We start from the raw sequence: 13,929 nt of genomic DNA, 5'->3' as shown, positions 1-13,929 counted from the left end.
TTGACATTATTGGCCTTTTTGCTAGCTAGCTAGCTGGCGGAGGCCATGCTTCTCTGGAGACACGAGACATGAACTGTGATTAAATAAATCTAAAAGGAAGAATATTAGATTATAGTTCAGTCTGTTAATCCCACACGCGCTTGTTTTGCTTTTTAAACCATTTAAGACAGTTAACGGAGAAGCATATGTACAGTCGAGTAGTACAACACGCAGCGCATGCCGGTAGTAAGTAAACATCATCAGCTACACCGCTGACTGTGCTTGTCTCGAGGCTGCTTCATCTCATTGATACTTTGTGTCTCTGCAGCACATTTGTAGAATCCTTAGACCACAGTTGAACTGTCTTCTGTTGAGAAATGAAAATGTGTTCTTCAGTTGTACACATGTGCCTCCGTGCTCGTTAGAGCTACATCACATGTGCATGACTGACTGTGGCTTAGTCACATATTAAAACCCTTCAAAAAAGCACTTGCTTTGTCTGCTCAGTGACTCGGTGAGTTGTCGTAGAAGGGAATATTGAGCTCATCACTGTGGGTGAGACGGCAGCGACACAGTGGCTGACTGATCTCAATCAGTCATGAGACAAATTTAACCTTCTCATTCAACCCAAGTCCAGGAAATATGTTAATGCTTCAACCTGCAGTCTGTCTTTTGTGTATTGTTTTAGGTGATAAACTACGTTTGTTTTTGTTTGGTTTTTTTATTGGCTTCAGGACTGAAATAACTTCCACTGTCTGTGTCTGCAGGTTCAGCCGTCGCAGGTCCAACAGTGCGCTGACCTTTGGCCCAGGATCGCCTCCGCTGGACCGTGCACCGATTTTTTTTTTCAATAAACTGTTGTTAAACAAAGCCACGTGTCTTAGTCGTCATTTATGTAACAAGCTGATAACGTGATGTATGAGCTATTAGGGAGACATTAGATCATGGTGACAGAAATGAATGTCCTTGGCAGAGGTTTGTGCTTTCTTTATTTTATTTTTTAATAGGTAATGAAAAATCTGACCAATGACTCGAGATTTGCTTTCCAGTAACATTTCCGCTAAACCTATAGTCATTGCATACTGGAGAGTTAGTTTGTAAACATACTTGAATAGAACACAGAAATACGGTGTTAGTGGAAGCACTGCTGGGTCCTGTTGAGCTTAAATGGATTCTATTTGGTTGCCTCTGCCTCCACTAAATTCACTCTTTAAATGCTTAAAGGCAAACATATTTGTAGTTTTAAAATGCTTCATGGTTATAAATAACGATAGGTTACAATCTTTACCACGTTGATGACCTGTGGGTTTCCTCTGAAGTGCCACAGACTTACTGTATATGAGGGCATAAAGCAAACACTCCGGAGCTATAACGTCTAATTTCTGCGTTTGCTTTAGTTTATTTTGCCTTGAATTGCGAATGGGATGCCCGACATACTTTTAAAGACCGGGGATTGTGACACTGATGTTCAGTGTGAGGTTTTTATGTTTAAAAAAAAGTGTGTTGACATGCTTTACAATACGATCCAAATAAAGTATTAAGGTTAATTTAAATGATGTTTCATCGCCGTTTTTAGTGAGTTCAGGCGAATTACCCAGAGTGATGTCCCCAAAACATTCAAGTTTGCCCTGTTACTGATATCGTCGACGTTCCTTGAACGCCTCACGCCCTCGCGCCGTGATCCGGATGTAGATTGTCTCAATTCCTCGCTCTCTTCTTCCTCGTTCTCCCCTCTGCAGCAAACGCGTATGAACGGCCTCCTAAAATCCACGTTCATCCGTCGTTTTTATGCTACAACACTTTTTAAACAGTGATTTTATAAAAACGAAGTCCAGATTATTGACCATGGAGTTTTATGGCTGGCTAGCTCGCTTCTAATTGGCTAGAAGGGCTCTCCTCTGATTGGTTATTTGGTTTGGCCGTGAAACGTCATCTCTCCATGGTGTGTGTTATTTGATCCTCTCTACCGCCAACAGAAGTAAACTATGTACCTAAACAGTGCGTCACACTGTCTACTTATAATCCAGGTTCACATTTTCATAGCCTGTTTAGATTAGTCCTAGATGTTTGAGTGAGTCTTGTGATGAGAGAGTGAGACATATTGGGGACGTGTGTGTTACTGTGGGTCAGACTAACCCGCAAACACTGAGGGTAAATGGACTGTACAGTAACTTAGAGCCACACAGTAACGTGTGTGATGCTAATGTGCTGATCCGTCTCATCTTCTATAGAAGCAAGCCATCATATTAGCTATTTCAAGGTAAGTAACGAACAATGTTAGTGCATCAACATGAACTGTATGTTAAACATTACCAGTAATTATTGTCTGTGTGTGTGTGTGTGTGTGTGTGTGCAGCCATGGAGGTTAAGTGTCGCTGGTGTCATATTTGTGCAAAGGAGAACTTGGAGAACATCATACCAGATCATCTCCAGGTTTGTATTAGGTACAAATCAACAGACAGGGAGCACAGCTCCAGTAAAACATGGTTTCAGCGCAGGTATCGAGAGGTGTTGAATGGTTAAGGTTAGGCTTACAGTAACGTTTTGAATAATATGCTTGATTTACTAACATGTTTCATTTATTCAAACAGCAACTTCTGCCCGAGGGGCACTGCCATTTTATTTGCACCTACAAGCCAGTGGAGAGGGGTTTTACAGCCTGTATAAAACTTCAACTTGCCACCAGAGAGGAGGCAGAGGTCTGGTTGGAGGACTTTCAACGGTCCTCAAGAGTGACCTTGACGGTGGACAAAACCTATCCTATTACCAAGGATACAGTTCGGCGAAACAGCTATCGAGTAAGATTTACAATAGGCGAGTTTCTTGTCTTTGTAACTGTTGAAATAGTCAGAGCTTCAATGAAGCATTTCTATGTTCAAAGGTTGACATGAAGTGCCAGCACAATACAAGGCAGACGCGCTCCTCAAAAACAAACACACACTGTCCTGCTGTGCTCTACCTTGTGCTGAAAAAGCACAGGCATAGCCAGAACAGGAAGTCCAGGTTGGCTATTACACGTAACAGATTAACATTACATACTGTTTAATCCAGGTTACATGCTCATGTTTCCTTTCCATATGTTATAGATCGAGTGATACTCATATTCAGGAGGGTTTATTGTTGCATGTGACCGTCAAACATCACCACAACCACTCCCTTGGCTGTTCCGAGGCCTTACAGCATCGGGATGAGGCCAGAGAGACCGTGGAGAAGCTGGAGAAACTTTTTCAGAGTGGGCAATCACCCTCCTCACCCCGAAACACCCTGAAATATGAACTCCACGAGGAGCAGGGCGATTCATATGTGTGTGCCTCTGCAGATGGGTCCATTTGTCCTGACGTCCAATTTGGCTCTGGAGCTGCAGAAACGTCATCTCCAAGTGAGTCGGTAGCTGAGCATCTCAAAGGTCGTCTCAGATCCATGTTTGATGACCTCGTGGACAAGCTCGAAAAGGATCTGACCTTCCAAGCCCCGATAGAATCTCTTGTGTCATCCTACGAGAACATTCATACTGACAGCGGCCTGATCTCAGCACTGTCTACGTTTGGGAAGATGAGGAGTGCTGCTGCTGCTGCTGCTGCTCCTGCTGCTGCTGCTGCTGCTGCTGCGAGTAACATCAAAATGCAGCCGAGAAAGCGTCTGCAAATGAGCACGCAAATAGGTGTGCGGCCGACAGCTGTCGCTTGCCGTAAGACTCCGCTGGGGGGCAGACGGGCGCTCGTCACTGGTCGACCTCCAAAAAGAGCCCGGAGGGAACAACCGTGAGAAGGTGAAAGAGGGGAGTGGTGCACTGCCAAGAAGAATGCTGTGTATATGAACCCTCAACTGACTGTTGAGAAAGCATCGAGACAAAGTGGCTGTAAAAATGGAAGTTTCAGTACTGTCCTGTCGAGAAGCCATTCTCAAACTTATAGTAGAGTGAAGTGATCATCATGTGATCATGATATCTCTTATGAATCATTTTCCAATCATCTTGCAGATGTTTCCAATCTAAAGAACACATCAGGTTCTATAAACTGTGATCCCACAACTAACGAGATGTGTTCCACTTTTTAAAATAATTCCACAGGCTGTGAACGAAATAAACAAAATAATTTAACCAGGTTTAATCCCATGGCTTTGCTTTAGAATGTCTAGTTTTAATATAGATTTTAAAGATGGTTATTTATAACTGTAATGTATTATTAATAAGCTCTCAAAGCTCACCTGCTTTTCTTTTGGAAATCACTGATGTGGAGACGTTTATGCAGATTCTCAGAACTCACAATTTGATCTGATCTCACCAAACAAGGCCAATTCTTGCATGTCATGCAAGTGTGTGTGTGTGTGTGTGTGTGTGTGTGTGTGTGTGTGTGTGTGTGTGTGTGTGTGTGTGTGTGTGTGTTACAGATGGAAAGCAGCAGGGTCATGGAAGAAAAATCCGGCTCCCACCTGCATCCAACACTCTTCCCCCTTCATCACCTGTTTTCACCTCTTCTTTCTCAGTTTCTCAGTCTGAACCTCAGGTTAACTGTGATGACATTTTGGAGTTTTGCAAGTTTTATTTTCCTGGCAGAACAATTTCTCTACTGAACAATATTTCATGCAAAGTCTTGATTGTGTATAATGACATGAAATAACAATAATCTTGGCTCTTGGAAAGTAAGTAACAGTGAGTAAACATCAAACAGGTCATTTAAAACAGTCAGTATCAATTTTTATCGAGATAAAAATCAGATATTACAGATATTACTTTCTTCCTGAGTAAAGGTTGGGGAAATAATGCAGTTAATTGACATATTTATGGACAGAAACAACGTGGAAACGATACATATTTATAACATAGATATAAAATGACGATGGCATACTGTGAGTGTGTTTAGGTATGCAGAACTTTATATTGATATATTAATAAGCTTCTGTTGTATTTCTATTGACGAAAATGATGATGTTATTGAACTAACGCAGAACAAAATACTGGAAAGATAACATGGAGACATTTCCATCTTTAATGTGGACACACGTGCGTCCATGTCTATCCTGTGCACACAGCAAAATAATCCAAACTTTGCTCATTGTTCTTCTACCAAATGTCTCTGCACACGACTGAAGTCTGCGATGTCTGGAAAGTGAACGCTCCTCATGCCAAAGTCCATAGAGAAATTGACCACAAAGGAGAGGTCGATCCACGACTGCCTCCATCAGTGAGTTTAAGGGTGATGTTTTTGGACTTTGGTGTTTGAAACCAGTGTTCTGGATTTATCTGAGCGACACAAACTTAACAAAAGAGGCAGCAGCACGACCAGCAGCTTCTGTGTCATCACACGCTGTGAAGTGAAGATTTTCTCTATGGAGTTTGGTGCAGTCGAGTCTATGAGTTTACAGTTCCATGGTGAATCTAAAGATATTGTAGATTTAAGCAGGCAAAGATTTTATTAGTCATGGCAGCCATGTTTTTAGTGTCCTAGTTAATACTTAATACAACTGCAACTGAAGTACAACCTCAAGTATCCGTTCAAAGGACCAGTGAGTAGAATTTAGAGCCATCTAATGGCGTGTTTCCATCACCTCAGCACGGCACGGTTCAGTTTCCACTAGCATTTTTAGTACCCGGTCTGATGAGGTTCCAGGTGAGCTGAGGCGATACTATGCGTGACGTCGTCAGACTGCCGGCCACTGATTGGTCAGCGTGCCGTCACAGGAAGAGACGTCCGACACAAGAATCAAGCCGAGCAATGCCCAACTGTAGATCAGTTAACTTAGACTAAACAATCCTAAAAACGTGGGTTCATCTCCAACAATTAGCAGGAGAATGTCTAAAATCTCAACATTTAACAGAGGAGTCTGGTGTGTTTAGCAACAGCACTGCTGATCGCGAGCGGCATCACAATCCTTGCTGCTGTATTTCAGTCCAGTGACTGTGTTACACGGAGTCTGAGCTCCGGTCATGGACGAAGTACTGAACAAATATTTTAATGAGCTGATTCTAACGATTCAGTTACACTGAAAACAGCTGCTTTACAAGTCACTCATGCAGTGATGACTCCGCCCACGTTGAGTCTGCACTATTTTGTAGTGGAAAACCAACTAAACCGCTCCGTGCCGTGCCGTGCCGTGCCATGGCGAGACGAGGCAAGGCGAGGCGGGACCATATAATAGGTGAAGTCTCACATTGCAACCCAACTGAATAAAGACTATACCAAGAGCCAGAGTTTGATTTGTCCCTTCTGGGACACTGTACAAGCATCAAGGTACAACATGGCAGGCTCCATGGTAGAGGACACACTAGTCTTTCATTCACATTCTATATTTCTATCATCTTAACATATTAAAGTAATGAACCAGTGCCAAATTACCTGAATAAAAACAAGGAAAACATCATTATAAATATTCAATTTCTGTTGACATTTGTGTTGAAGTCCGACACACTGGACCTTTAAATGTGCAGGTGGAGGAACACGACACAGAGACTCAGCTAAACCCAAACAGATATAGTCAGAGTTCACTTCATGGTATTTCATCCAGCCTGGAAATGGCCGGTCTCCCCCCTCTGCCCGTGACCTCCTCATCTCTGGACAGCTTGGTGCGAGCGTCAGGTGTCGGGCTGGGCTGCAGACGCGGCTCGCAGGTGGCGTGGGGGTGAGTGTGCCACGTCCCGTCCCTGTAGGTGCAGTAGCAAACGGTTTCCTCGTCCATGTCCACGCGCTCTCCTGCTGGGATCACCCTGCTCCCAGCGAAGCAGTTAGGACCTGGAGATTGAGAGTTGATGACATGATCATTTGAATCAGGTGTGTTGGAGGATTGGGAAATACTAGGCCTTAGAAGAGACCGGGTGATGTTTCTGTAGTGTGTGTTCTGAGTTCTGTCGTCACAAACACCAGTTTGCAGCTACATAGCAGTGTTGTTGTTGTTGTTGTTGTTGTTGTTGACGTTGACTAAACACCAACTTCTCCACCGTTCTCACCCAGGAACCTGATGAGAAACCCCGAGCTTCACTGGTAAGACACGGTGTCATGTTATCACATCCTGGTATCGGTTTCCAAACATTTGACAGGGTTTATTGTCATGGAAACAAGTTGTGGTGATTCTCTAAAGAGGATCTTATTAGGAACCATGTGATTGAAGTAATATTCCATTAATTATTTCACCAAACACCATCTGGGAAACAAACTTTATATATGTTCTGTAATCCATACATTATGGAAGCAATGTTTGTATCTAAATTCCATGCATTAGAATACATAGAGATCAATATGTGGTGATTCTCTCTCATATTTTAAATCTATTACACAGTGGTATCTGTGTGGCTTGTTGTATATACTGTATGTTGTTTTTTAAGTAAAGCAGTGAAATGACTGCACATGCTGAATAACCCTGCAGGCAGAAATGTGCCAGCCAGCCTCTGGTATCATGTGTGTCCCTCCTCACTCACAGATGGAGGTTCCTTCACTTGGCAGCGCCCCCTGAAACATTTACCAGCGCCACAGTGGGAGGACAGGAAGTGCAGTTCATCTGATGCCAGAGCCAAAAAAAACCCACAGCTGACATGAGCAAATTGGGTTGAAGCAGGAAAAAGAAATGACGCATCAGAGCAAAACCATCTGTCCCGTAATTATTGTCCCTGCTGTTCCTGTATCACACACACACACACACACACATGCAAATCCCACCAATGTTAGAGATGGACTTTAATGCCTGTGACAGAACAGGCTGCTGATGTCACACATCAACTGTCAATCACACTATGTGTGTGTGTGTGTCATGATTAATCATGTGTCTCTGAATGGAGAATGAAACTATTAACTCCTCAGGAGAATGTTGTAGGCGTACTTACGTTATAGATCGATGAGAAGTAGAAGCTGATTTTCCCATAGACTTCTATTCAAACCCGTGGAGTCGCCCACTGGTGGCTTACTGCTATCCTATTTCCTGCATCTTTCATCTGAATACAGGCTCTTCCAGGCAATACTATCAGACCATGGCAGCCCATGGTCAAGAGGAAAGGAATTGGGCTTGTAATCAGAAGGTCGCTGTTCATCAAGGGCTGAGGTGCCCCTGAGCAAGGCACCCAATCCCCCCCATGCTCCTCAGCAGGTCAAATTCACTATCACTAATTGGTGTGTGTGTGTGTGTGTGCAAAAATAATTCATTCAAATTCTAATACTATTCCAGACCTGAGTGAGGGAGCGTCTGTGTGTATACAGCAGCAGCAAAGGGGCAGCTTTCACTCACACTTCAACCTGTTTGCAGTCGTCTCGCTTCACTAGTGCGATGTTGTTGTTGCCTCCATCTTTTCTTGACATTAAACAAATGACTTCCTGTGTGTGGCGCGGGAATGTCGCTAGGCAACATGAGATGTAAACAACGCTACACTGAGAAACTCAGAGCTGATGTGAACACAGATCGGATGTGAACACAGAGCGGATGTGAACACAGATCTGATGTGAACTCAGAACTGATGTGAACACAGAGCGGATGTGAACACAGATCTGATGTGAACTCAGAACTGATGTGAACACAGATCTGATGTGAACTCAGAACTGATGTGAACACAGAGCGGATGTGAACACAGATCTGATGTGAACTCAGAGCGGATGTGAACACAGATCTGATGTGAACACAGATCTGATGTGAACAAAGATCTGATGTGAACACAGAGCGGATGTGAACACAGATCTGATGTGAACAAAGATCTGATGTGAACACAGAGCGGATGTGAACACAGATCTGATGTGAACACAGATCTGATGTGAACACAGATCTGATGTGAACAAAGAGCGGATGTGAACACAGAGCGGATGTGAACACAGAGCTGATGTGAACACAGATCTGATGTGAACACAGATCTGATGTGAACTCAGAGCGGATGTGAACACAGAGTGGATGTGAACACAGATCTGATGTGAACACAGAGCGGATGTGAACACAGATCTGATGTGAACTCAGAACTGATGTGAACACAGATCTGATGTGAACTCAGAACTGATGTGAACACAGAGCGGATGTGAACACAGATCTGATGTGAACTCAGAGCGGATGTGAACACAGATCTGATGTGAACACAGATCTGATGTGAACACAGATCTGATGTGAACAAAGATCTGATGTGAACACAGAGCGGATGTGAACACAGATCTGATGTGAACAAAGATCTGATGTGAACACAGAGCGGATGTGAACACAGATCTGATGTGAACACGGATCTGATGTGAACAAAGAGCGGATGTGAACACAGAGCGGATGTGAACACAGAGCTGATGTGAACACAGATCTGATGTGAACACAGATCTGATGTGAACTCAGAGCAGATGTGAACACAGAGTGGATGTGAACACAGATCTGATGTGAACACAGAGCGGATGTGAACACAGATCTGATGTGAACTCAGAACTGATGTGAACACAGATCTGATGTGAACTCAGAACTGATGTGAACACAGAGCGGATGTGAACACAGATCTGATGTGAACTCAGAGCGGATGTGAACACAGATCTGATGTGAACACAGATCTGATGTGAACAAAGATCTGATGTGAACACAGAGCGGATGTGAACACAGATCTGATGTGAACAAAGATCTGATGTGAACACAGAGCGGATGTGAACACAGATCTGATGTGAACACAGATCTGATGTGAACAAAGAGCGGATGTGAACACAGAGCTGATGTGAACACAGATCTGATGTGAACACAGATCTGATGTGAACTCAGAGCGGATGTGAACACAGAGTGGATGTCAACACAGATCTGATGTGAACACAGAGTGGATGTGAACACAGATCTGATGTGAACACAGACCTGATGTGAACAAAGAGCGGATGTGAACACAGATCTGATGTGAACACAGAGCGGATGTGAACTCTGAGCGGATGGGAACCCAGATCTGATGTGAACACAGAGCGGATGTGAACACAGAGCGGATGTGAACTCAGATCTGATGTGAACTCGGAGCTGATGTGAACACAAATCTGATGTGAACTCAGAGCTGATGTGAACTCAGAGCTGATGTGAACACAGATCTGATGTGAACACAGATCTGATGTGAACTCAGAGCGGATGTGAACTCAGAGCGGATGTGAACTCAGAGCTGATGTGAACACAGATCTGATGTGAACACAGATCTGATGTGAACACAGATCTGATGTGAACTCAGAGCTGATGTGAACACAGATCTGATGTGAACTCAGAGCTGATGTGAACACAGATCTGATGTGAACACAGATCTGATGTGAACTCGGATCTGATGTGAACACAGATCGGATGTGAACTCGGAGCTGATGTGAACTCGGAGCTGATGTGAACTCGGAGCTGATGTGAACTCAGAGCTGATGTGAACACAGATCTGATGTGAACTCATTTGACAGTGGTCTGAGTTTAATTTAATTGTCACATTTTTAAAGCAGGACTATGCAGGATGTTTGCCCTAATTGAACCGCTCCAGAATGATTGTGATGGTTAAATGTGTTAAATGTCGTTGTCTCCAAATGTGTGCTATCATAAAAATGTGTACTCTGAAACTGTAGTGGGAGATCTGTTGAGATCGACCAGACTTCCCCTTTAAGAGAAGCTCAGGAGGAGGATGAGCGTTAACACTGTGTCTCTGCATACGTCACACCGTCACCAAAAATATCATCTGCTGTTGTCAGGAACTGTGAATATGTCACAGATCAGAGTTCTTTCACTCATAAGACTCACCAGTCTTACAGATGGGGCAGCAGTGGTTGGGTTCGTACGTGGGGTTGACGCAGTGAGGGGCGGGGCAGTTGGAAATGCTGCAGTAAACCTCTCTGTTAGCTCCGCAGCGGCATCGCTCACACCGCGACAACTGGAACACACAAAGCATGAGAAAGTGACACTGAACTGACTGGTCGGACTTTCTTTTATGAGCAACGATTTCATAAAACACTGTTAATGACCGTGCAGGGGTCAAAGCTGAAAGCTCACTAGCATATGAGACACAGCGTAGACAATTAAAAAGACAACAAAAGTCAAGGCCAAGGACCAAAGCTTTCTGGAAAAATTGCAATGCTTGCAGCAACAAGCCCAGAGCCGGCCTGAGGCAAAAGTCGGTGTAAAAACTTTTAAACATGTTATAGAAATTTAAAAATATATTTAGATAGTATCTAAATAATGTTGAGCTTCAGTTGTTATCAAGTTCACCACACTCAGTGCTTCCCCTTCAATGCCAAAGTGCAAATGAATACTAGGCTACTTTTGGGATTTTACTGCCCTAAACAAGAGTGACACAACTATCACAACCATCCACTCACACACCTATGGGCCATTTAGAGCAGGGGTGTCAAACTCAAATACAGAGTGGGCCAAAATTTAAAACTGAACAAAGCCGCGGGCCAAGGTTGAACAAATTAACCTTTGTATAGGGACCCAAACAAGTTTTGCATTGAATATTGAACAAGCAAGGCTTATATAACTTTATAGTGACATGCAAAATCGAGTTTCAAATAATAATAATAATTAAAAAATATCAATGGCATATCAAATAAAATTTAAATAAAAATTGAATGCACCCTAAATACAGGATAAGCGGTAGATGGATGGATAAAAATTGAATGCCTCTTTTCTATTTGCAGCCTTCTGTAGTAAATATCAAAATAAACTTTTTCCACAGGCTAATAATAAATTTGAAAATAAAATAACAATAATGAATGAATCAAACATTCAAGCCTTGAAGTAGCAAGAGAAAGTGCATGAATAAAACGTTAATTATTGCTCAGTTTGCTACACTGATTTGTTTTAACACTGAATATGGAACAAGCAACGCTTATATAACTTAATAGTGCAAAATCAACTTTCAAAAAACAAACGAAAAAACATCAATGGCATATTAAATAAAATTTAGATAAAAAATTGAATGCCTCTTTTCTATTTGCAGTCTTCTGAGGTAAATATCAACATTAACTTTTTCCACATGCTAATAAATTTGAAAATAAAATAACAATGAATAAATCAACCATTCAGGCCATTTTACTGCTCAGTTTGCAGTTGGCGGTGCCGCTGTATAATACCGGCGGGCCAGCTCTAATGTTAATTTGATATTGCCTCAAGGGCCAAATGAAATTACACGGCGGGCCAAATTTGGCCCGCGGGCCAGAGTTTGACACCCATGATTTAGAGTGTCCAATTTACCTTATCCCCATATTGCACGTTTTTGGAGTGTGGGAGGAAGCAAGAGAACCTTCACTCACGGGGAGAACATGCAACTCCCGTGCAGAAAGGCAAGAGTGCAGATTGGGGGGCACGAGCCCTTTATGACTGAATGTGAGGTACTAGCTGTATCCTAAAAACACCCATTGATATTGAGCAAAGAGAGAGACTGTTATTGTCTGAAAAACTCTAAACACAACAAGTTTCTCAATAACAACCTGTGTGTTGATATTACACTAGAAATAAACAAGTAAACAGGTTTAATGACTTTGAGTTTTAAAACCTGGAACAGAATGAGCAAATCTTTAACTCCAAAATAAAAGCAGATAACTTAATATAAACACTCATTACATATCTAAAGATATCTTTATGTTAAAATGTTAGACTATAAGCAGTTGTCCAGCTCACTTATGCCTCTGTTTAGTGGAGCGAGCAATCTAAGAATCATTTAGAATTGTAAAATTCTTTCATGGAGACCAAATGTGTTATGGTAATATGTGTATGGAAAAGTCCTCTGTCAACATTGTTAAGTTGTAGTTTTAATAGTACCTTTTTTTCATGTAGCTTCTGGAGATGTTTATTTACAAAAGAGTACATTTTGGACACTGCGCACAGATGCAGACTACGTTGAATTAGATTTCAAATGTTGGTCATCAGACACATGAAAGTTTACAAAACATCAAATCACGCAGTCATGACTGATTAACTCCACAGGGAAGATCACGTCAAGGTGTTTGATGTGCGTAAATCTGAGCGGAAGCTTAGTGACCCTGTGGACAGTGACGCTCAGGTCGCATCGCTCTCACCCTGAATTCCTCCAGGAGTCGGTACGTTTTGCCTCCGTAGAAACAGACCCGGGCCATCGCCTCGCACACGGGACAGCACGCCATATATCCGATCCGCGTGCACCGGGGGTTGATGCGCGGACACTTGGGTCGGACGCACACGGGACCGTCCACGGTGCACGTGCATGGGCACCCTGTGGGGCTCGGGTAATACACCTCTCCGATGCCGTAGACGAAACCGTGGTCGTCGATGCACCACTTCCCCCGGTAGTCGCCGAACTCGTAGTCCAAGTCCGTTTTGGATGAGTATTCCGCGGCTACCGCGAGCTCCGCGACGCGTCCCAGACCCAGCGGCGGCAGCAGAGGCAGCAGCAGGGACAGATGGACGAGGCAGCTGAGCGCACAGTGCCGGGGACTCATCATCATCATGGTGACCAGGTTTCCCGGCACTGACACCGACACTGACCGTGTAAGCATCTGTTGCGCTCCGGCGAGCTTCTCCAAGCGCCGGTGACGCGCAGACTTCCGCGCGCGTCACTGATCTGCCGCCGCCGCCGCCGCCGCTCCTGCTTCAATCAATCAGACAGTAATCTCATTAACATTATTTGGCATTAACATGACAAATATATAAATAGAGAAATCAGTAAATTAAAACAACTAAAATGTTTTGTATACATTTCTGTATTTAGTTATTAATTCCCCTGTTATTTTATTCTTTTGTTAACTAATTTCTGTATTATTTACCTTGGGCACACGGTGGTGTAGTGGTTAGCACTCTTGCCTTGCAACGAGAAGACCCGGGTTCGAGGCGGTTGGAACAAGGGCCTTTCTGCATGGAGTTTGCATGTTCTCCCCATGTGTGCGTGGGTGTGGGTTCTCCGGCTTCCTCCCACAGTCCAAAAACATGCAATGTGGAGATTAGGTAAATTGGACACTCTATAGTGAGTGTGAGAGTGAATGGTTGTTTGTGTCTGTGTGTGGCCCTGCGATGGACTGGCGAACTGTCCAGGGTGTACCCCGA

General features: G+C 43.4%; 2 protein-coding genes across 2 annotated transcripts; one reads left to right on the top strand and one right to left on the bottom strand.

The window, feature by feature from the left end:
• The first annotated feature begins 1,481 nt into the window (after window positions 1-1,481).
• Window positions 1,482-4,083, top strand: si:dkey-75a21.2 (uncharacterized protein LOC794385 homolog). Its single transcript, XM_058653837.1, has 5 exons — window positions 1,482-2,239; window positions 2,336-2,412; window positions 2,571-2,777; window positions 2,861-2,982; window positions 3,066-4,083. Exons 2-5 carry the CDS (start codon window positions 2,338-2,340, stop codon window positions 3,742-3,744), a joined length of 1,083 nt encoding a protein of 360 aa, XP_058509820.1. The 5' UTR covers window positions 1,482-2,239; window positions 2,336-2,337; the 3' UTR covers window positions 3,745-4,083.
• Window positions 4,084-4,534: 451 nt separating this feature from the next.
• si:dkey-283b1.7 (von Willebrand factor C domain-containing protein 2-like) lies at window positions 4,535-13,462 on the bottom strand. Its single transcript, XM_058652646.1, has 3 exons — window positions 12,930-13,462; window positions 10,654-10,783; window positions 4,535-6,707 (listed from the first exon to the last, which is right to left on the bottom strand). The coding sequence occupies exons 1-3, from the start codon at window positions 13,383-13,385 to the stop codon at window positions 6,466-6,468; spliced, it is 828 nt and encodes a 275-aa protein (XP_058508629.1). The 5' UTR covers window positions 13,386-13,462; the 3' UTR covers window positions 4,535-6,465.
• Window positions 13,463-13,929: the final 467 nt, after the last annotated feature.

Source organism: Solea solea, chromosome 16 (genome assembly GCF_958295425.1).
Source record: "Solea solea chromosome 16, fSolSol10.1, whole genome shotgun sequence".
In the NCBI taxonomy this organism is placed as follows: domain Eukaryota; kingdom Metazoa; phylum Chordata; class Actinopteri; order Pleuronectiformes; family Soleidae; genus Solea; species Solea solea.
Note: the sequence above shows the minus strand (reverse complement) of the source record. Positions and strands in the feature narration are given on the sequence as shown.

What these genes read in the sequence shown, in the direction of transcription:
- si:dkey-75a21.2 (XM_058653837.1), top strand. Translation starts at nt 2,338, where the DNA reads ATGGAGGTTAAGTGTCGCTGGTGTCATATTTGTGCAAAGGAGAACTTG. An exon ending in TCATACCAGATCATCTCCAG is followed by an intron (nt 2,413 to 2,570) that starts GTTTGTATTAGG and finishes TTATTCAAACAG; the next exon opens with CAACTTCTGCCCGAGGGGCA. An exon ending in AGCCAGAACAGGAAGTCCAG is followed by an intron (nt 2,983 to 3,065) that starts GTTGGCTATTAC and finishes CATATGTTATAG; the next exon opens with ATCGAGTGATACTCATATTC.
- si:dkey-283b1.7 (XM_058652646.1), bottom strand. Translation starts at nt 13,385, where the DNA reads ATGCTTACACGGTCAGTGTCGGTGTCAGTGCCGGGAAACCTGGTCACC. An exon ending in GACTCCTGGAGGAATTCAGG is followed by an intron (nt 10,784 to 12,929) that starts GTGAGAGCGATG and finishes TGTGTGTTCCAG; the next exon opens with TTGTCGCGGTGTGAGCGATG. An exon ending in CTGCCCCATCTGTAAGACTG is followed by an intron (nt 6,708 to 10,653) that starts GTGAGTCTTATG and finishes CTCAATCTCCAG; the next exon opens with GTCCTAACTGCTTCGCTGGG.